The sequence below is a fragment of the Dermacentor andersoni genome, chromosome 3 (assembly GCF_023375885.2).
Source record: "Dermacentor andersoni chromosome 3, qqDerAnde1_hic_scaffold, whole genome shotgun sequence".
Classification (NCBI taxonomy): Eukaryota; Metazoa; Arthropoda; class Arachnida; order Ixodida; family Ixodidae; genus Dermacentor; species Dermacentor andersoni.
In genome coordinates this window covers 212,503,413-212,524,652 of record NC_092816.1, presented here as the reverse complement: position 1 = coordinate 212,524,652, position 21,240 = coordinate 212,503,413, and the positions used below count along the sequence as shown (strand labels likewise).

The 21,240-nt window shown below is 53.2% G+C and overlaps 1 protein-coding gene across 1 annotated transcript in view; it reads left to right on the top strand.

Moving 5' to 3' along the window:
* Nucleotides 1-21,240, top strand: part of LOC126524711 (uncharacterized) — a 313,342-nt gene that overhangs the window by 132,148 nt on the left and 159,954 nt on the right. Inside the window, exon 7 of the mRNA XM_050172996.3 lies at nt 12,974-13,069. Coding sequence (XP_050028953.2) covers nt 12,974-13,069 — 96 coding nt within the window. The remainder of the gene's footprint in view (nt 1-12,973; nt 13,070-21,240) is intronic.

Sequence of the window (21,240 nt, the reverse complement as noted above, 5' to 3'; positions counted from 1 at the left end):
GTGCCAATTTCAGTGTAAAAGTTAAGGCTCATAGAAATGCAAGGGCGTCGGTAGGGACCTTCGGTCGCGATCTAATTAACCAACGAATTGGATTTAACCGCAGTCGAAGTAACAGAGGCATATTGTACCTGGATGTTTATTCTTGGCAGTGAAAGAGGAAGATGTTCCTCCAATTTTTTGTCCTGGATTGCCAAATTTATCAGATTTAACATTGTGTTGAGAGAACATTGTGTTGAAGAAACGGTTACAGTCTTCTGATGTTTCCTTTTAGTCATTGATTCTTTAATTGAACATAATCGAAAACCTGCAAAAGTCAGGAAATTTTCACAATGGAATATGTTAGAAACCGTGCCAATGACCCAAGCTGATCCAACGGATGATTTCAAGCGTGTTTCCCCCACCAGATTGCCCATTACCATGTGGACTACTCAGTGACCCAAGTTGGTGTGGAAGAGGTTCGACATGGGTGGGTGGAAGGGAAGACCGGCGACAGACAGACAGACAGACAGACAGACAGACAGACAGACAGACAGACAGACAGACAGACAGACAGACAGACAGGCAGGCAGGCAGGCAGGCAGGCAGGCAGGCAGGCAGGCAGGCAGGCAGGCAGGCAGGCAGGCAGGCAGGCAGGCAGGCAGGCAGGCAGGCAGGCAGGCAGGCAGGCAGGCAGGCAGGCAGGCAGGCAGGCAGGCAGGCAGGCAGGCAGGCAGGCAGGCAGGCAGGCAGGCAGGCAGGCAGGCAGGCAGGCAGGCAGGCAGGCAGGCAGGCAGGCAGGCAGGCAGGCAGGCAGGCAGGCAGGCAGGCAGGCAGGCAGGCAGGCAGGCAGGCAGGCAGGCAGGCAGGCAGGCAGGCAGGCAGGCAGGCAGGCAGGCAGGCAGGCAGGCAGGCAGGCAGGCAGGCAGGCAGGCAGGCAGGCAGGCAGGCAGGCAGGCAGGCAGGCAGGCAGGCAGGCAGGCAGGCAGGCAGGCAGGCAGGCAGGCAGGCAGGCAGGCAGGCAGGCAGGCAGGCAGGCAGGCAGGCAGGCAGGCAGGCAGGCAGGCAGGCAGGCAGGCAGGCAGGCAGGCAGGCAGGCAGGCAGGCAGGCAGGCAGGCAGGCAGGCAGGCAGGCAGGCAGGCAGGCAGGCAGGCAGGCAGGCAGGCAGGCAGGCAGGCAGGCAGGCAGGCAGGCAGGCAGGCAGGCAGGCAGGCAGGCAGGCAGGCAGGCAGGCAGGCAGGCAGGCAGGCAGGCAGGCAGGCAGGCAGGCAGGCAGGCAGGCAGGCAGGCAGGCAGGCAGGCAGGCAGGCAGGCAGGCAGGCAGGCAGGCAGGCAGGCAGGCAGGCAGGCAGGCAGGCAGGCAGGCAGGCAGGCAGGCAGGCAGGCAGGCAGGCAGGCAGGCAGGCAGGCAGGCAGGCAGGCAGGCAGGCAGGCAGGCAGGCAGGCAGGCAGGCAGGCAGGCAGGCAGGCAGGCAGGCAGGCAGGCAGGCAGGCAGGCAGGCAGGCAGGCAGGCAGGCAGGCAGGCAGGCAGGCAGGCAGGCAGGCAGGCAGGCAGGCAGGCAGGCAGGCAGGCAGGCAGGCAGGCAGGCAGGCAGGCAGGCAGGCAGGCAGGCAGGCAGGCAGGCAGGCAGGCAGGCAGGCAGGCAGGCAGGCAGGCAGGCAGGCAGGCAGGCAGGCAGGCAGGCAGGCAGGCAGGCAGGCAGGCAGGCAGGCAGGCAGGCAGGCAGGCAGGCAGGCAGGCAGGCAGGCAGGCAGGCAGGCAGGCAGGCAGGCAGGCAGGCAGGCAGGCAGGCAGGCAGGCAGGCAGGCAGGCAGGCAGGCAGGCAGGCAGGCAGGCAGGCAGGCAGGCAGGCAGGCAGGCAGGCAGGCAGGCAGGCAGGCAGGCAGGCAGGCAGGCAGGCAGGCAGGCAGGCAGGCAGGCAGGCAGGCAGGCAGGCAGGCAGGCAGGCAGGCAGGCAGGCAGGCAGGCAGGCAGGCAGGCAGGCAGGCAGGCAGGCAGGCAGGCAGGCAGGCAGGCAGGCAGGCAGGCAGGCAGGCAGGCAGGCAGGCAGGCAGGCAGGCAGGCAGGCAGGCAGGCAGGCAGGCAGGCAGGCAGGCAGGCAGGCAGGCAGGCAGGCAGGCAGGCAGGCAGGCAGGCAGGCAGGCAGGCAGGCAGGCAGGCAGGCAGGCAGGCAGGCAGGCAGGCAGGCAGGCAGGCAGGCAGGCAGGCAGGCAGGCAGGCAGGCAGGCAGGCAGGCAGGCAGGCAGGCAGGCAGGCAGGCAGGCAGGCAGGCAGGCAGGCAGGCAGGCAGGCAGGCAGGCAGGCAGGCAGGCAGGCAGGCAGGCAGGCAGGCAGGCAGGCAGGCAGGCAGGCAGGCAGGCAGGCAGGCAGGCAGGCAGGCAGGCAGGCAGGCAGGCAGGCAGGCAGGCAGGCAGGCAGGCAGGCAGGCAGGCAGGCAGGCAGGCAGGCAGGCAGGCAGGCAGGCAGGCAGGCAGGCAGGCAGGCAGGCAGGCAGGCAGGCAGGCAGGCAGGCAGGCAGGCAGGCAGGCAGGCAGGCAGGCAGGCAGGCAGGCAGGCAGGCAGGCAGGCAGGCAGGCAGGCAGGCAGGCAGGCAGGCAGGCAGGCAGGCAGGCAGGCAGGCAGGCAGGCAGGCAGGCAGGCAGGCAGGCAGGCAGGCAGGCAGGCAGGCAGGCAGGCAGGCAGGCAGGCAGGCAGGCAGGCAGGCAGGCAGGCAGGCAGGCAGGCAGGCAGGCAGGCAGGCAGGCAGGCAGGCAGGCAGGCAGGCAGGCAGGCAGGCAGGCAGGCAGGCAGGCAGGCAGGCAGGCAGGCAGGCAGGCAGGCAGGCAGGCAGGCAGGCAGGCAGGCAGGCAGGCAGGCAGGCAGGCAGGCAGGCAGGCAGGCAGGCAGGCAGGCAGGCAGGCAGGCAGGCAGGCAGGCAGGCAGGCAGGCAGGCAGGCAGGCAGGCAGGCAGGCAGGCAGGCAGGCAGGCAGGCAGGCAGGCAGGCAGGCAGGCAGGCAGGCAGGCAGGCAGGCAGGCAGGCAGGCAGGCAGGCAGGCAGGCAGGCAGGCAGGCAGGCAGGCAGGCAGGCAGGCAGGCAGGCAGGCAGGCAGGCAGGCAGGCAGGCAGGCAGGCAGGCAGGCAGGCAGGCAGGCAGGCAGGCAGGCAGGCAGGCAGGCAGGCAGGCAGGCAGGCAGGCAGGCAGGCAGGCAGGCAGGCAGGCAGGCAGGCAGGCAGGCAGGCAGGCAGGCAGGCAGGCAGGCAGGCAGGCAGGCAGGCAGGCAGGCAGGCAGGCAGGCAGGCAGGCAGGCAGGCAGGCAGGCAGGCAGGCAGGCAGGCAGGCAGGCAGGCAGGCAGGCAGGCAGGCAGGCAGGCAGGCAGGCAGGCAGGCAGGCAGGCAGGCAGGCAGGCAGGCAGGCAGGCAGGCAGGCAGGCAGGCAGGCAGGCAGGCAGGCAGGCAGGCAGGCAGGCAGGCAGGCAGGCAGGCAGGCAGGCAGGCAGGCAGGCAGGCAGGCAGGCAGGCAGGCAGGCAGGCAGGCAGGCAGGCAGGCAGGCAGGCAGGCAGGCAGGCAGGCAGGCAGGCAGGCAGGCAGGCAGGCAGGCAGGCAGGCAGGCAGGCAGGCAGGCAGGCAGGCAGGCAGGCAGGCAGGCAGGCAGGCAGGCAGGCAGGCAGGCAGGCAGGCAGGCAGGCAGGCAGGCAGGCAGGCAGGCAGGCAGGCAGGCAGGCAGGCAGGCAGGCAGGCAGGCAGGCAGGCAGGCAGGCAGGCAGGCAGGCAGGCAGGCAGGCAGGCAGGCAGGCAGGCAGGCAGGCAGGCAGGCAGGCAGGCAGGCAGGCAGGCAGGCAGGCAGGCAGGCAGGCAGGCAGGCAGGCAGGCAGGCAGGCAGGCAGGCAGGCAGGCAGGCAGGCAGGCAGGCAGGCAGGCAGGCAGGCAGGCAGGCAGGCAGGCAGGCAGGCAGGCAGGCAGGCAGGCAGGCAGGCAGGCAGGCAGGCAGGCAGGCAGGCAGGCAGGCAGGCAGGCAGGCAGGCAGGCAGGCAGGCAGGCAGGCAGGCAGGCAGGCAGGCAGGCAGGCAGGCAGGCAGGCAGGCAGGCAGGCAGGCAGGCAGGCAGGCAGGCAGGCAGGCAGGCAGGCAGGCAGGCAGGCAGGCAGGCAGGCAGGCAGGCAGGCAGGCAGGCAGGCAGGCAGGCAGGCAGGCAGGCAGGCAGGCAGGCAGGCAGGCAGGCAGGCAGGCAGGCAGGCAGGCAGGCAGGCAGGCAGGCAGGCAGGCAGGCAGGCAGGCAGGCAGGCAGGCAGGCAGGCAGGCAGGCAGGCAGGCAGGCAGGCAGGCAGGCAGGCAGGCAGGCAGGCAGGCAGGCAGGCAGGCAGGCAGGCAGGCAGGCAGGCAGGCAGGCAGGCAGGCAGGCAGGCAGGCAGGCAGGCAGGCAGGCAGGCAGGCAGGCAGGCAGGCAGGCAGGCAGGCAGGCAGGCAGGCAGGCAGGCAGGCAGGCAGGCAGGCAGGCAGGCAGGCAGGCAGGCAGGCAGGCAGGCAGGCAGGCAGGCAGGCAGGCAGGCAGGCAGGCAGGCAGGCAGGCAGGCAGGCAGGCAGGCAGGCAGGCAGGCAGGCAGGCAGGCAGGCAGGCAGGCAGGCAGGCAGGCAGGCAGGCAGGCAGGCAGGCAGGCAGGCAGGCAGGCAGGCAGGCAGGCAGGCAGGCAGGCAGGCAGGCAGGCAGGCAGGCAGGCAGGCAGGCAGGCAGGCAGGCAGGCAGGCAGGCAGGCAGGCAGGCAGGCAGGCAGGCAGGCAGGCAGGCAGGCAGGCAGGCAGGCAGGCAGGCAGGCAGGCAGGCAGGCAGGCAGGCAGGCAGGCAGGCAGGCAGGCAGGCAGGCAGGCAGGCAGGCAGGCAGGCAGGCAGGCAGGCAGGCAGGCAGGCAGGCAGGCAGGCAGGCAGGCAGGCAGGCAGGCAGGCAGGCAGGCAGGCAGGCAGGCAGGCAGGCAGGCAGGCAGGCAGGCAGGCAGGCAGGCAGGCAGGCAGGCAGGCAGGCAGGCAGGCAGGCAGGCAGGCAGGCAGGCAGGCAGGCAGGCAGGCAGGCAGGCAGGCAGGCAGGCAGGCAGGCAGGCAGGCAGGCAGGCAGGCAGGCAGGCAGGCAGGCAGGCAGGCAGGCAGGCAGGCAGGCAGGCAGGCAGGCAGGCAGGCAGGCAGGCAGGCAGGCAGGCAGGCAGGCAGGCAGGCAGGCAGGCAGGCAGGCAGGCAGGCAGGCAGGCAGGCAGGCAGGCAGGCAGGCAGGCAGGCAGGCAGGCAGGCAGGCAGGCAGGCAGGCAGGCAGGCAGGCAGGCAGGCAGGCAGGCAGGCAGGCAGGCAGGCAGGCAGGCAGGCAGGCAGGCAGGCAGGCAGGCAGGCAGGCAGGCAGGCAGGCAGGCAGGCAGGCAGGCAGGCAGGCAGGCAGGCAGGCAGGCAGGCAGGCAGGCAGGCAGGCAGGCAGGCAGGCAGGCAGGCAGGCAGGCAGGCAGGCAGGCAGGCAGGCAGGCAGGCAGGCAGGCAGGCAGGCAGGCAGGCAGGCAGGCAGGCAGGCAGGCAGGCAGGCAGGCAGGCAGGCAGGCAGGCAGGCAGGCAGGCAGGCAGGCAGGCAGGCAGGCAGGCAGGCAGGCAGGCAGGCAGGCAGGCAGGCAGGCAGGCAGGCAGGCAGGCAGGCAGGCAGGCAGGCAGGCAGGCAGGCAGGCAGGCAGGCAGGCAGGCAGGCAGGCAGGCAGGCAGGCAGGCAGGCAGGCAGGCAGGCAGGCAGGCAGGCAGGCAGGCAGGCAGGCAGGCAGGCAGGCAGGCAGGCAGGCAGGCAGGCAGGCAGGCAGGCAGGCAGGCAGGCAGGCAGGCAGGCAGGCAGGCAGGCAGGCAGGCAGGCAGGCAGGCAGGCAGGCAGGCAGGCAGGCAGGCAGGCAGGCAGGCAGGCAGGCAGGCAGGCAGGCAGGCAGGCAGGCAGGCAGGCAGGCGGGCGGGCGGGCGGGCGGGCGGGCGGGCGGGCGGGCGGGCGGGCGGGCGGGCGGGCGGGCGGGCGGGCGGGCGGGCGGGCGGGCGGGCGGGCGGGCGGGCGGGCGGGCGGGCGGGCGGGCGGGCGGGCGGGCGGGCGGGCGGGCGGGCGGGCGGGCGGGCGGGCGGGCGCTAACTGGGCGAAATTTCCAAAGAATGCTAATCACATTAAGACCGGTAGGAGTGTCAAGAGAGAGAGATAAAGAGGAAAGGCAGGGAGGTTAACCCGATATCAGTCTCCGGTTTGCTACTCTACACTGGGGATGCGAGATAGGGGTTAGAAGGAGGACAGTGAGGAAAACGTAAAAACAAAAACGCACACACGGAGGCGTTCCACGATACACAAGAGGCGTTCCACACACACAAGAGGCGTTCCAGTTAAAGGCGTTCACAAAGGCTGGTAGAACGCAAAAATCGCAATAGTTGCTTGCACGGCCTTCTTCTCTGACGGTAGGTCCTTTTGATGGTGTAAAATTCTTTTTTCCGATAGCGGTTGGTCGTCCTGCTGGTCATGTTCGTGACGAAGGCATTCCCTCTATGGACAGTACTGCGGGCATGCGCACAAATATGTTCAATCGATTCTTCATGGCCGCAGTGGTCACAGGTTGCGGTGTCGGTCATCCCTATGCGGAATGCATATGCTTTGGTAAAGGCAGCACCCAACCACAGTCAGTATAAAAGCGTGGCGTCTCCGCGACGAACCTGTGATGGCGCTCGAAGAGTTAATGTTGGATCAAGTGAGTGCAGTAGCGTACATTTTAATGTGGCTCATTCGATTGCGACGCGGTGCACTGCCGAGCAAGTAGGCGGAGCTTCCGTGCTGCGTCAGTTCTAGAAAGTGGAATTGGGACTTGGTGCTCCTCACTATGGGCTGAGCGGGTAGCTTGATCGGCCCGTTCATTGCCGATAATCCCGCGGTGACTTGGAAGCCACTGGAAGGTTATTTCATGGCCTGCATCACTTATATGGTGTACCGTCCCTGTAATAGGAAATATTAGTTGTTCGTGCAGTCCGCGTCCTAAAGGTGACAGTAGAGATTGCAGTTCCGCCTTCGAATCGCAGAATACCGTCCACTTATGTGGCAGTTCATCACCAATGTGATGAAGGGCAGTATAAATATGCGTAGAGTCACGGTAGTTCTCGAACAAATATAGTAGCTTGATCTGTCTAAGGACTGGTGATGATAGATCAGCTTTTTTCGAGATGCCAGGTATTGTGAGGTTGATTTTTGGCTGAGCGAAGTCTCGCAGTTGGAGTGAAACAAGCTGGCAATGATTCATCATATGCGGTTATCGTTTGGCTGAGAGATGTGCGTGGTCTGTCCGCTGGTAGAGAGGTTAAGTAGTGACGAAGAGTCCTGGCTAGATGCCTTATATGGGTCCTGAGCGCTTCAATTGCAATGTGGGTCTTGACAAAGTGGTCTCTAGCGATTGCTATCGTAGCCACTGTTGAAGCTCTCTGAGGCAGGCCTAGACAGATGCGGAGCGCTTGAGCCTGAAGACTTTGTAGTGTGCGTAGATTCATTTTACCTGTGTTGGTTATTGCTGGCAAGCTGTATCGCAGAAATCCTAGAAAAAGCACCTTGTAAAGTTGTAACATGGCATTTGTCCACATTCCCTAGATCTAGCCAGTGAAAAATATGAACAGGTGGCAGATGCCTGTCAACCGTTTTTTTTTTTCACGTATGATACGTGAGGGCTCCTTGACAAGTGCCTGTCAATTATGACCATCTAGAAACTTCTACGATCTGACCTGTCGTATTATTTAGCCATTTATTATTACGCTGTAGTTTGCCATGGGTTTGCGAGTAAATGACACTAGTGCGCATTTCTCGGAGGAAACTTCCAGGCCTCGATTACGGAGGTTGATAGCAGTTTGTGTGACGGTTCTCTGAATTTACGCTTGTAACTGTAGGCGTGTTACTGCAGACGTCCATATGCATATGCCATCCGCGTACATTGATAGCCTGAATGTGGTTGGCACGTGCTCAAGGAGATCACTTTGTGTTAGAATAAATAACACAGGGTTAAGTACACCGTCCTGGGGGACGCCGCGGTAGCTATAATGCAGACAAGTATGACCTTCTTCGGTGCTTTCAAGAAAGGATCGCATGGAGAGATAGCTCCGTATCTATTGAAACATCCGAGCACCCACTCCTACCTCTGCGAGAGCAAAGAGGATGGCTTTATGCGTAACGTTGTCATAGGCCCCTTTAACGTCGAGGAATAAAGAAGCGCAGAGACGCTTGCGGCATTTCTCATGCTGAATGTAGGTGACCAGGTCCATGACGTCATCATTCGATGATGGACCACGTCGAAAGCCCGCCATGGCATCCGGATAGGTGTTGTGGTACTCCAAGCACCACTCCAGGCGTCCTAGAACCATCCTCTCCATTACTTTGCCCGCACAGCTCCCCAAAGCGATCGGGCGATATGATGAGAGTTCCAACGGTGACTTGCCAGGCTTCAGCAGTGGAACAAGGCGACTTGTCTTCCAGGTTGTTGGTAGCGTGCCATCTCTCCAATATTCACTGTACAACTCAAGGAGACCACCTCTCGCTCGCTCCTTCAGGTGACACAGAGCTCGGTAGGAAATTTCGTCAGGTTTTGGCGCTGATGTGCGGCTACACAAAGCTAATGCTGCCTTCAGTTCGTGGATTGAGAATGGTAGATTCATGCGGTGGTCACGTGGTGGCGGACACGAAGGCGATGGAATGTTGGCAGCTGTGAGTTGGCGGATAATCTGGCGCACAAATCCTCTGCCACGTCAATCTCCGATCTCATTTGACAGAGGGCAAAAGCATTAAATGGGAATCGCTGTACGGGCAGTGTCCGGAGACCGCGCACCGTTCTCCATAGTTGAGATAAAGGCTTGCGTGGATCTAGCGACTCACAGAAAGCAGACCAACTTTTGCGACTCGAACTTGTCTAACCGTCGCTGGATCTGCTTTTGCATGCGTCTGGTGGTCCGTAAATGGTCCATTGTCTTCGTACGTCGGTATCTTCGTTCAGCACGTCGTCGGATTGCTCGAAGTTGTTCTAGTTCCACATCAAATGCCGTCAGTTTCGAAGAGCATGTGAGAGTACGCTTAGTGTCTTGCACCTCGCTCTTGATTGCCTCTTCCAAGTCGAAAGATGGATTGGCGTGGCAGTGTTCTTCCATGGTAGACTGAAATTTAAACCAGTCCACTCTTTGGATGGTATCCCGTATTTTGGAAGGGGACAATCCTCTGATGTTGATGTACGTGGGGATATGGTCGCTTCCGTGCGTCTCTATGTCCGCAAACCACCCTGCACGTCTGACAAGGCTTCGTGAGACGAAATCCAAGTCAAGACAGCTGCTGTACGTGGAGCGACGTAAGAACGTAGGACTGCCATCATTCAGCAGCCAAAGCTCATTACTGGAGGTGAAGGATTCCAGAGCTCTGCCTTTTGCATTGATCTTCGGACTTCCCCAGAGTATGATGGGCGTTGAAATCTCCATTAATGACCCAGGGATTGGGAGTTGAGGAAAGGATGTCTCGTAGTCTTTTGTTCTCATACCGACTTGACGGAGATAAGTAGGTACCCACAAAAATAAAGGCCAAATTCTTTTTCCTTACGTTTAGGCATATATATTGATTGTCGTCATGAGGTGGTAAAGGATGATAAATGTAGGTGAGGTTACTGCGAATAAACACCAAAACCTTACTGTTTTTATCAACAGTTGACAACATAAACGATTCAAATCCAGAAAGCCTGATCGTGTTCGATAAGGTTCGGCTCGCAAATGATGATAATGGGAAACATATTGGCATACACGAAGTGACGGAAATCCGAAAGGCGCGCTCTGAGTCCACGGGCATTCTACTGAAAAAAAAAGCTGCTTGTCGGACCTCATCCCTAAAAGACAGTGGCTCTGGAGCCATGATGTACTCAAGGGTTGCCAGCACCATTCTCAGAGCGTCCAGTGCTTGAAGCGCACTTCTGGCAGAAGGTGTGTGCATGTTGCTTAGCGACACGCGAGTGGCATTCAGTAATGGCCTAATAAGAGGTATCACTTGCTCATCTGCTTTCCGCGACGCCTCGGATACAGCACCTTGCTGTACTGGGGGCGGCTTCTTCTGCGCCTGTTGTGGTGGTCGTGTACGCGGAAGTGGCGGCCATTCCTTTGCAGAGAGAGATCTGGCAGTTTTCCCCCTTCCAACATCGGTGTTTGGAGTGCTGGAAACTTCCGCTGATGGTGCTGCTTGGCGAGTTGGCTTTTCTTGAAAAGTTTATGTTTCCCCTCGTGAAGACCTTCGACGGGGACGTCGTCTTCGCCGCACTTTCACAGCGGCCTCTTTGTGGGTAGAGTTGTCTCTCACCATTTGTTTAAGAGTGTTGATCTCTTTCTTGATCTGGGGACAGTTTTTGGAAGAGGCGCAGTGATCACCCTGATAGTTAGGACACTTCAACGTTGTTGCGTTGCAGTTTTCTTCTGAGTGGGGTTCGGCGCATCGAGGGCACACGGTCGAATTTCTGCAAACACCCTTCACATGGCCAATCTTCTGTCAATTGAAGCATTGCATTGGTCTTGGAATAAATGGTCGAACCTGGTGGCGAAAGTGGCCGACCTTCACGTAGGATGGAAGGCCCTTTAAACGTTATCCTCACACAATGTGTGTTGCCGAGGCGACCAACACGCACAATGACGTTGTGTTCACTTGCTGGTTTTATGAGAACTGGGAGGTCTGCATTAGGTATTTCATTGTCGCTATCATATATGACTCGTGTTATTGTGGCACCACTCGATGGCACGATGGAGCGGACCTTAATGTTTCCCAGCTGCGTTACATGTTGTAGTATGTTCAGCGCACTCGGGTTCATCACATATTGCCAGGATGTTTCGCCTAGTGTTTATCCTGACATCCTTGATCTCGTTCGGCACGGTGTTTTTTAGAAACCCGGAGAGTGCTTGCGTGTTGAGGACGCGCAGGTTGCCAGTAGCGTTCTGGGGCACAAACAGGATGGAGTGAGGCCATCGTTGATGCGCTGTTTTCACGGTGTTCGAGCTGGATGCCAAAGATGAGTTGAGAATTATTCGTTTGGCCTTGCGGTACTGGACAAGTCGAAAGCTGTCTTCCGAGGACTCTTCACCTGGTGCAGAGTACAGCTCTGTGTCCTCGCTATCACTCGACGTATTTCCTTGCTTCCTCGAACCGATATCCGCGGGTGAACGTGACCCGGGAGGGTCCTCGGGGTGTTGTACATCCATCACCGCGATGGAGGGGGCGGTAGGCCCCACAGGAGCAGTGAGAAGTCCAGAAAAGCACAGAGACGGGCGAGATGTGTTCCTCAAGAGAAGCACTTCGTCTTCCAGGAGTGTCAAACTTTGTTCACTAGGTATGTGCTGGCCAAGTTGTCTTACCGAGCAGACAACTTGAGCCACTGGGTACGTGCTCAGTGAGAACTTGCGGATGGCTGCTGTCTGGAATAGTAAACAACTTGGATTACTGGGTTGGTTGGGTTGTACCACTGGACCCGAATGCACAACTTGGATATGGGACATCGGTATGCGCCCGTTCCCGGTCCAGGCGAGTAAGGCAGCTAATTGTCCTAGTCAAGCTGTTTTTCCAATAGCGTTTAGCCTTTGGTATCCACCAGAACACTTGTAATTCTGGAAATAAAAATAAACTGAGATTGAACTTGGTTAGCGCGCCTACTGGGGGAGCAGGGTGTGGCCGCTGCAAGCATCCCATCCACAACAAGGTTCTTCTGCGTCGAGCACAGTCGCTTGAAGAATAGCCATTGTAACAAAGTTGCAGCCTAGGAATACTACGAATATAGAGGCTTGCAGCGCAGGTTGAATTCTTGGGCGCCTATTGCAACATATAATGCCGTGGTTATTTGCCATAGTATGTTGCATTATGAATTACGGGTAGCGCCTCCCTTTACACCTTGCACACACGCAGGAGCCAATCGGTACTTCGAGCGCCACTTCCTCAAGGATAATTTGGGAACTCGGTGCAGCGTCAGCGCTCGCCTTTGGCTCAGAGGCCCAGCGCCTCAATGACAGCGCCTCTAAAGGCTACTTGTCAAGAGCGAAAAATACAAGAACGATACCGGTGTTGACCACAGTTTTGGACTGCACTATCCTTGGAATCGGCCCATGAAACTATCAATCAATCAATCAATCAATCAATCAATCAATCAATCAATCAATCAATCAATCAATCAATCAATCAATCAATCTTCTAATTTCTCTGAAATAGAGAAAGAAGGCAGGTCTAAAAGCCAGGACAGGATTAAAAGGGGGTAGGACCGAGATCCTGCCTCCTTTTCAACTTGGCAGTACAAGAGACCAACAAAAAAGATAAATATTCCCACAAACAAACATTCGAGGAATAAGAGAATAGAAAGCACGAGGTAAGAAACAGCGGTATTCATTGCAGTACAAAAGAAAATAGCAACGTGCTATGGGAAAGAGAGAAGCAACATAATCATATAAATCACTGCACTATCATTCCATAAGCATGTTCGGGAAGAATTGTTTAACAAGAATACTTGAATGTTAAAAGGGTCAAACATGTCTTGGTATAACTTATTTGATAACATGAGCAGATTATACGATATAGATTATTCGGTGTAACATGCTGTAGGTGTCGGAACTAAACACAGTTCTTAATGACTACTCAGCGGAATAAAGGTGTTTTTATGGAAGTTCTGCCAGTTGACCAATATAATTTTCATCATTTCGTGAAGACGATTTGCAACGCATTAAGTCTGTAATTGTATAAAGCACATACTGGTAAGATGTCATATTTAATTAACAGGTCACGCGTTGGGCAACAGTAAGGCACACCTGCAATGCGCCTAACAGCTCTTTTTTGAAGGTGTACCTTGGACAAATTATTGATACGCGTTGATAACACAGAGTGCTGAAGTTATATTGGTCTGATATAATTGGTCTGATAACTACTTAGACAGTCAGGAGAAATCGCGGTTAGGTCCTAAAGAATTTTCAAGGCATGAAACTAATTATACTCCTATCTGTGTCACAGCTAACGCAGTTGCTGGGAGTGGTGGGCGGCTACATGGGCTTCTGGATGGAGCTGTCCACTCTCAAGGTTGTCTGGCGACTCGTCATGGCGCTTCAGGTAGGATCTATTTGTTCTGGTACGTGCTAGAAGAGTTTCGCTTGCTTCTAAAGGAGCCAAGTCGCGAGAATTAAGGTGGTTATGCAGAAGAATACAGTAGGCATTGAAGAATGAGAGCACAGTGTCTAAAGAAGCTCCTTTTTTTTAGCAGGTGCAATGAAAAGTTCAGTTTCCTGAAATAAATGACAGAAATTGAAACGTTCATCGCGTATGCTCATCCGTTTGAATCTGTTGCGACATATAACGCCTTCGAGCACTTCCATAAGGCGTTTCCAGTAAAGCCCGTACTTCGCCCATTGGCTTCGCATGCACGTTGGAAAATAATGTTTCCCCCATGTTCAATAAATCTAACGCCGGTGTTCAAACTGTATTTCGTGCAACTATCGCCCAGCTTTTTCAAAATTTTCCTGAATAAATGCTTTGCACGTGGCCTTTTTTCTCCGTGGCCCCCGTAGGAGCCTATGTTTCGGTGGATGAAGAGCTCTATTTATTTGTATAGCATATTGTAACGGATATACGAAAGGCAATGAGGAGGAAAATAACCAAACGAACGAAAAGCTTTGGTTGCCGGACTACGCTACCACTGTCATCCATCTCCTGTAAATAAATCTATTTCGTCACAACTCCTTTACATTGCAAAGGTGGCACATACAGCTACACCAAACTAGCCCTCGTCAAGGTACTCCTAAAGTTCATTTATAGAATTGTTTGTTTGTTTACTAGAACCTCAGGGAGAAATGACATTACGTAGAGGTCATTTGAAAAAAAAACAGCACTCGACCGTGCAACGCGAACTATCAGTACGGAAGTGAACATGGAAACAAAAGCAGTCACCAGAGCGAGATTATCTAACGCGGGGGTCGCTCCTCTGTTTGACAACTTTCATAGTGGCTGTCTTGTACGACAGTGGAGTAGAGAAAAAAAAGAAAGCTGATGCGATCCGTGATAATTATTGTAATAAATGCGAATTCCAACACCAAGTGTACGTCATGCGATATGAAGCTTACAGCAGAAAGACTCGTAATCTTTTTAGCATAAACACACACGCCCTAATATTATGAAACTGCTCGACTATCGCGAAAAGATAAACGTCCTTAAAGACTGTCGCAAACTTAAAAATTCTGACTTCCGTATTTCCGAGGATTTTCTATACGCATACGATCAATCAGAAAAAAAGAGATATGGGAAGCATCCAAGCGCTTTCGGCATAAGGGCTCCATCCTTCACTTAAGCTTTGACCACGCATTTATTGATAAAGTTAGTTACAATTGCGACGGTGATAACTAACACCCTCACTAAGGGTCTTTCTCGCCCAACAAAAGCTCTTGCCAACGTCTCCACTATTACCCCTTACGCCACGGTAACCAACCAAAACAACACCTATACGTCTTAAATGTTAATTCCAGAAGCTTAAGTAACAAGTTTCCAAACTTTCTTTCAGTGATATCCGCCCATTCGCCACATATTGCTGGTGTAACAAAAGCATGGTTACATGATGACATTTACGAATGCGAAATAACACCTCCAGGTTTTACAGTTGTTAAAACTGATCGACCTCACGAAAGAGGAGGTGGCGTTGCATAATTTTTGCGGTCTGACTTTAAATTTTCAATTGTCCCCAGCCCACCCGATACTAAGTGAGCTTCGTGTAAGGTCTTTTTCGGGACCATTGCGATAGTACTTGGTGTTATCTACCACCCGCCGTCATCGAACATAGCTCAGCTGCTCGCTTTAACGACATTCATGCACGAGCCTATCTTGTTTTCTTCAAGATTGATCTGTATTGGTTATCTTCACGCCCCCGGTATGTTATGGCCATCTTTATCGCTCACTGGCTGTGATGTGGATATGAGCAAAGCTCTGTTATATTTTTCATTCTATTTTGGCTTAAAGCAAATTGTTCATTCAAACAGAAGAGGCACTGCAGTTTTAGACTTCGTTCTTGTTAGTCCCCGCATTTTACATAATGGTTTCGGATGTGAAGTTAGAGATGGTATTTAAGACCACAAGGCAGTTCTCGCATCTTTTTTCCGTTCCAGTTTGTAACAATCGTGTTGTTTATTCTAGTCACCCTGATTTTTCACACGCCCACGATGCATCTATTATATACATTTTATGCGATTGTTTTGATGATTTCGAATGTCTCAGCGGATCGAATCATGTCAACTTTTTCGGGGATTTTTTTGAAAAGATTGTGACAAGCAGCATCCAAGGCTTAGTCCCTATGAAAAAAATAGAAAAATCGTAATCTTCCCTGGATTTCGCGTGACATACTTTACCTATGGCATCGCATTACTACGTTAAGGTGTTTAAAACGAAACGGTGATCCCCTTAAAATAGCCGAATTTAACGTAGCCAAGGCCTCAAAATTATATGATCAAAAGGCTTCTATTTCAGAGTTACAATACAAGGTCTAATGAAAAGTAACCGTACAAAACTTTGGGCTTCAGTCTTACCCAGCTCAGCCTCCACTAATACAGTTGTTATATATAATATTTCGTCCAATGATCCATTAACTATCGCTACCGCATTCAACGAATACTTTCAATCGGTATTCACAACTGATAACTTTGTCTTACGTACCTTCTATCATGGCTCACATTATTCAATTAGCGATATTACCGTGTCTCTCGAAGGTGTGGTGAATCTAATTTGGGCTTAGAAATTAAAAAATCCTGTGGCCCAGATGGCATTACCAACGATTTTCTTGTTAGATATTGTGTTTAAAGTAGTCGATATTTGGCTGTAATTTTTGAAAAGTCTTTATCTATTTCGACAGTTACTTTAGTTTGGAAATTGGCAAAAATTCTTCCCTTGCATAAATTCAGCCACGAAGAGAAAACATCGCGCGATTTCATTAACGTCTCAATCATTCAAACTTCTTGAACATATAATATTAAGCATATTATGGAAATTCTTGAAAATAACATTTTGAGTGATGCCTAGCATGGTTTTCGTCGCGAGTTTAGTACAATAACTCAGCTCGTAGAATTCTCGCATGATATTTCACACGCTCTCGACACTAGAAATCAAACAGATGTTATTTTCATAGATTTTGCCAAGGCATTCGAAACTTTTACACACTGAAAGCTTCTCTATAAACTTCGAGCTATACTTAATAACTCTTCCTTAGTTGACTGGATCGCTAGCTTTTTACATAGCCGTTCCCAGTATGTTTCGTTTAATTCCTCAAACTCGTCTGTAGCAAATGTGACGTCCGGAGTCCCCCGGGGTTCAGTGCTGGGGCCACTTTTGTTCTTACTGTACATCAATGATTTGCCAAAATATGTGTCCTCAAAAAACCGCAGACGACTGTGTGCTGTATAACGTAATTAACACGAGTCCTGAGAACCTTTTACTTAACGATTCTTTTGCATAATTTTGCAGGTGGTGCGAAAAATGGCAAATGAATATAAACTTTACAAAGTCACTTTATCTTTTAGTAAGCGCACTTCGGTTTCTCTATTTAACTATTCGGTTAATGGCTCTTCCCTTGAACGGGTGTCTGAATACAAGTACCTTGGCCTCATCTTCACACCTATCATGTCATGGTCAAGGCATATTGAATACAGATGCAATAAATCTTACACTGTAGAAGTGACGAAAACAAAAAGTCAATTTTGCAGCAGTAATTAAAAGACAAGGATACACCGGACGTCATAATTCTGCAGGAAACACACGGGATTGCAAAGCTAGTAGGATACAGATCTTTTGGCTATGCTGAAGGGGACACCAGGGCATTAACCACGCTGGTAAAAAGAAAAATAACTTGCGTGCAGCACAACACCGGCATAACGCACATGGACGATATTCTATTGGAACTCATCCCACAAAAAACACAGGACGTAGCTTATTTATTCTCAACATTTATAGCAACACCATGCTACATAAACACAAATTCAAGAACCTATTCCAGAAAACACTCAGACTTGCTGGAGAAAATCCGGTAGTTATAGGAGGAGACTTTAATGCCCCACACACCACGTGGGGATACTTATATACCAGAGCAAAAGGAAGGGACTTATGGAACGACTCGCAAGAATTAGGCCTCACGCTCGTCACAGACCCCGCCACTCCAACCAGAGTAGGCACGGCGCTGAACATGGACACAACCCGAGACCTAACCTTTACCAATAATATTGAAAAGGTGACGCGGCACAACACACTGGAAGATTTGGGTAGTGACCACCGCATATTGGAGTTACATGTCAGAGAAGGGCCGAATAGACCCAAGCAACGACAGATCAAATTAGTAGACTGGGAACTATTTCGTAGAACACGAGAGACGACACAGCAACGATCAATCGCAGACATAGAACAATGGACTAAGGAGCTCAGTGATGACGTCAAAGCTGCCACAAAAATAGCACCACCTGAATCTAACTTGGATAAATGCGACAGCAGACTTCTCCACATGTGGGAAGCTAAGCAGTCGCTTCAGAATAGACTTAGCGGTCAGAAGCATAACAAAAAGTTAAGAAAGCGCATAGCGCTCCTCAACAAAATATAGAAGAACATGCTAAGCAATTGAGCAAACACCAATGGGACGAGATATGTAATTCCATGGACGGACAATTAAGCACCGGCAAAACCTGGCACATGCTTAGGTTCCTGCTTGACCATGACAGTAACAAGAAAAATCACATGCAAGCCATTAATAAGTTAATCACGCATATGAGGGCACAGAAGAGGAATTTCTCAATGAATTACAGCAGAAATACTTAACACAGGCACCCCCTTGCATTTATCCTAGCTACAACGGGAATACAAACGCAAAATTGGACGAGGAACTCACGGAGGCAGAAATCCGCGCGGCCCTACAAAAGTTAAACACCAAATCCGCCCCAGGCCCAGACGGTATAACCAACAAGACTCTCAGGAACCTCGATGATGAATCGATAGCCAAACTAACAGAATACATGAACGAGTGTTGCGTAAAGGGAGAAGTGCCAGCTCAATGGAAGAAAACGACGATAACTCTCATTCCAAAACCTGGTAAGAAGCTTGAGATCGACAACCTCAGACCAATCTCCCTAACATCCTGCGTCGGAAAATTAATGGAACATATAATTTTAAACAGAGTAGACAACTTCTTAGAGGATAATAACATATACCCAGATACAATGATAGGATTTCGCAAAAATCTTTCGACACAAGATGCGATGCTCCAACTTAAGCATCAGATAATCGATTATAGAACGCGCTCGACAAGGGCCATCTTGGGCCTTGATCTTAAATAAGCTTTCGATAATGCCAACCACGCAATCCATATTGGAAAACATCGAACGAATAGAACTAGGGCAACGGACGTATAACTACATCAAGAGCTTCCTACCAGATAGGAAAGCAGTCATCTCCGTCGGAGGGCTCAAGTCGCCCGAGATCGACATAGGGGGGGGGGGGGGGGCGGCTCGCCGCAAGGCGCTGTCATCTCGCCGATGCTGTATAGTCTCGTCTTGATGAGACTCCCCGAAAACTTAAATCACATAGAGTCCCTGAATCACACAATCTACGCGGACGATATTACTATGTGGACCTGTGATGGCAGCGACGGATCAACAGAACAACGACTCCAGACTGAAATTAACACAGTAGAGGAACACCTCATAGGAACAGGCCTCACATGCTCTGCAGAGAAATCTGAACTTTTATTGTACCGCCCCACACTTAGAGGCAGGCTTCCCAAAGGATACGACAGAAACAAGGCTCATGAGGAAGTCAGGCAACACACCAAGAACGGGCGGAATATCCCAATAGTCAACCAGCTCAAGGTGCTGGGTCTGGTAATCGAGAAAAAAGGCACAAATAGGGAAACCATAAAGAAGTTAGACACAAAGGTAACAAACATCATGAGATTAATCAAACGAATTACTAACAAGCACCAAGGTATGAAGGAAGAAAGTATCATACGGCTGATACAATCATTCGTAATCAGTCAGATCACATACATAGCAGTCTTCCACAATTGGTTTGCAGCTGAAAAGCTTAACATTAACAACATGATAAAAAAAGCATACAAACTAGCACTAGGGATTCCCATCAGTACGAGCACGGATCCTTTGCTAAAGTTAGGACTCCACAACACACTGGACGAACTCATAGAAGCACAACAAACATATCATGCAGAGCGACTAACCAAAACCAAAACGGGACGGCATATACTAAGCAAACTAGGAATGAATTACCACAATCTATACGGGGTAAAAGGACGATAACGAGAGAAATTCGTGACAAACTCCTAGTACCAAATATACCCATGAACATGCATCCAGGTTACAACGACTGCAGACGCAAGAGTAGAGCAGAGAAAATTATCCGAAGCATTGGGTCAGACGACAGAGCAATTTTCGTAGACGCGGCTGAATACCCAGACAGAAATAGCTATGTAGCAGTAATCGCAGATCACACACAAAAACCCCTTACAAGCGTATCAGTTAATACCAAACATTCCGAGACAACAGAGGAGGTAGCCATTGCACTAGCATTGGTCTCCACGAATGCTCAGTACATCATTAGCGATTCTCAAGCGGCCATTAGAAATTATGCAAAAGGTAGGATCTCTCCTGAGGCATGGCACATCATCAGAGTCAATGAAGCAAAATTATCCAATGCAGAGAAGAACGGCAGGCAATTGCTCTGGTTCCCAGCGCATACGACTCCATACATTCCTGCAGTCAAGCTCAACGAGGTAGCACACCGCGAAGCTCGAGGTCGCCGAGCTGAGCAAAGAGTGACTTCCATCGGTCCGGAGAACGCGGAGGAGGAAATCTGGAGAGAAAAAGATATATTAACAAGATTTAGCGATACTACCAAAGTCTATCAAAATCGGAGGCGAGTATTACCACCGCCTCACACAAACTGAACAGAGCTGCGTCGGTTACTTGAAGGCGACTACAAACAAAAACTTAACGAGTCCCGTGCAACTAAAAACTTTCTACCCCGATATATACGAGAGCGATATGTGCAAGCTATGCACGTCTGTTAGATCCACCTTTCATCACATGTTGTGGGGATGTGAAATATACCAAAATAAAACGGCAGTCTCCCCAGAAAATCTACGGGCGCGGTGGTCGGCCGTGCTGCTCAGCTCAGAACTCCAAGACCAACTTTGGGCTGCCCAGCGAGCCAAGGAAGCCGCACGGGAGCAGCAGCTCCCAGTGGCCATCTAGGCGCCCCAGGCCCGGGCCTCCCAATCGCCGGATTCCAAATAAAGTTATCACAGACACGTACAATCTTACAGTGCGAAACGCTTCGCGTGAAACAAAATTACCCCCATATATATCGCGCATCCGACCCATAATCGAATATGGGGCCGTATAAGGTAAAACTATTCCAATATGTTTTTATTCCAATCTTCTGACGTCAAATTTGCGTAACCACCGGCGGAAGCATCGGGCGGAGACCCGCAACGTTGTCTGAACCAACCAATCAAATGCTCCCCTCGTTCATAGGAGGTCACATTTGTATGCTTGAAAAACGAACAACATTGCCTGCACTGAGCGGCTTGTCTTATCTAATTGGCTCACAAGAGGCAAGGAGCATGCTCATGTGGAGAGGGATTTGATGGGGCCGAGCCGCTGCACTGAATATAGATAACCGAATGAAGAGGGTGGTGCCGGCATCTGCTATTGGTCCGCTTTTTCTTATTTAGCTTGCGGTGGCTCGTCGAAAATCGCGGCGGCATGCAATGGAAGCTTAAGAATGACGCTAAAACGGATCCTCAGCAAAGAAGAGTTGGCAGAACGAGGTCGTAAACGTGCCGAAAGTTCTCGAAAACGTTACAAGGCCACGCAACAAGTTTTATTACAAGCAAATAAATCGATGCTCTCCGGCAGGGGTGAGTAGCCAGTGCTGGAGTGATCGGCGGCAGCCATCTTTTATTCCTTTAGGAACGGGGCAGCCTGCGACTATTCAGAAGAAAATTCACATTTGTTCGGCATATTAATGCATCTTTAACGCGCACACGTCACTTTGACGCCGTAAGCTTTTGAGGTTTTGTGACCTCGCGTGAGAGGCAGGTGAAGCGAGTGCAGCCCGAAAACTTTTCACCAATAGCCGATGGCTAATGGCCAAAAGGCGTCGAATCAGAAATAACCATTTTTGTTTTGTTTGGTCAAATTATGCATAATCAGCGGGTACACATCATATCAGTTGGAGAGCTATCGCGGTTT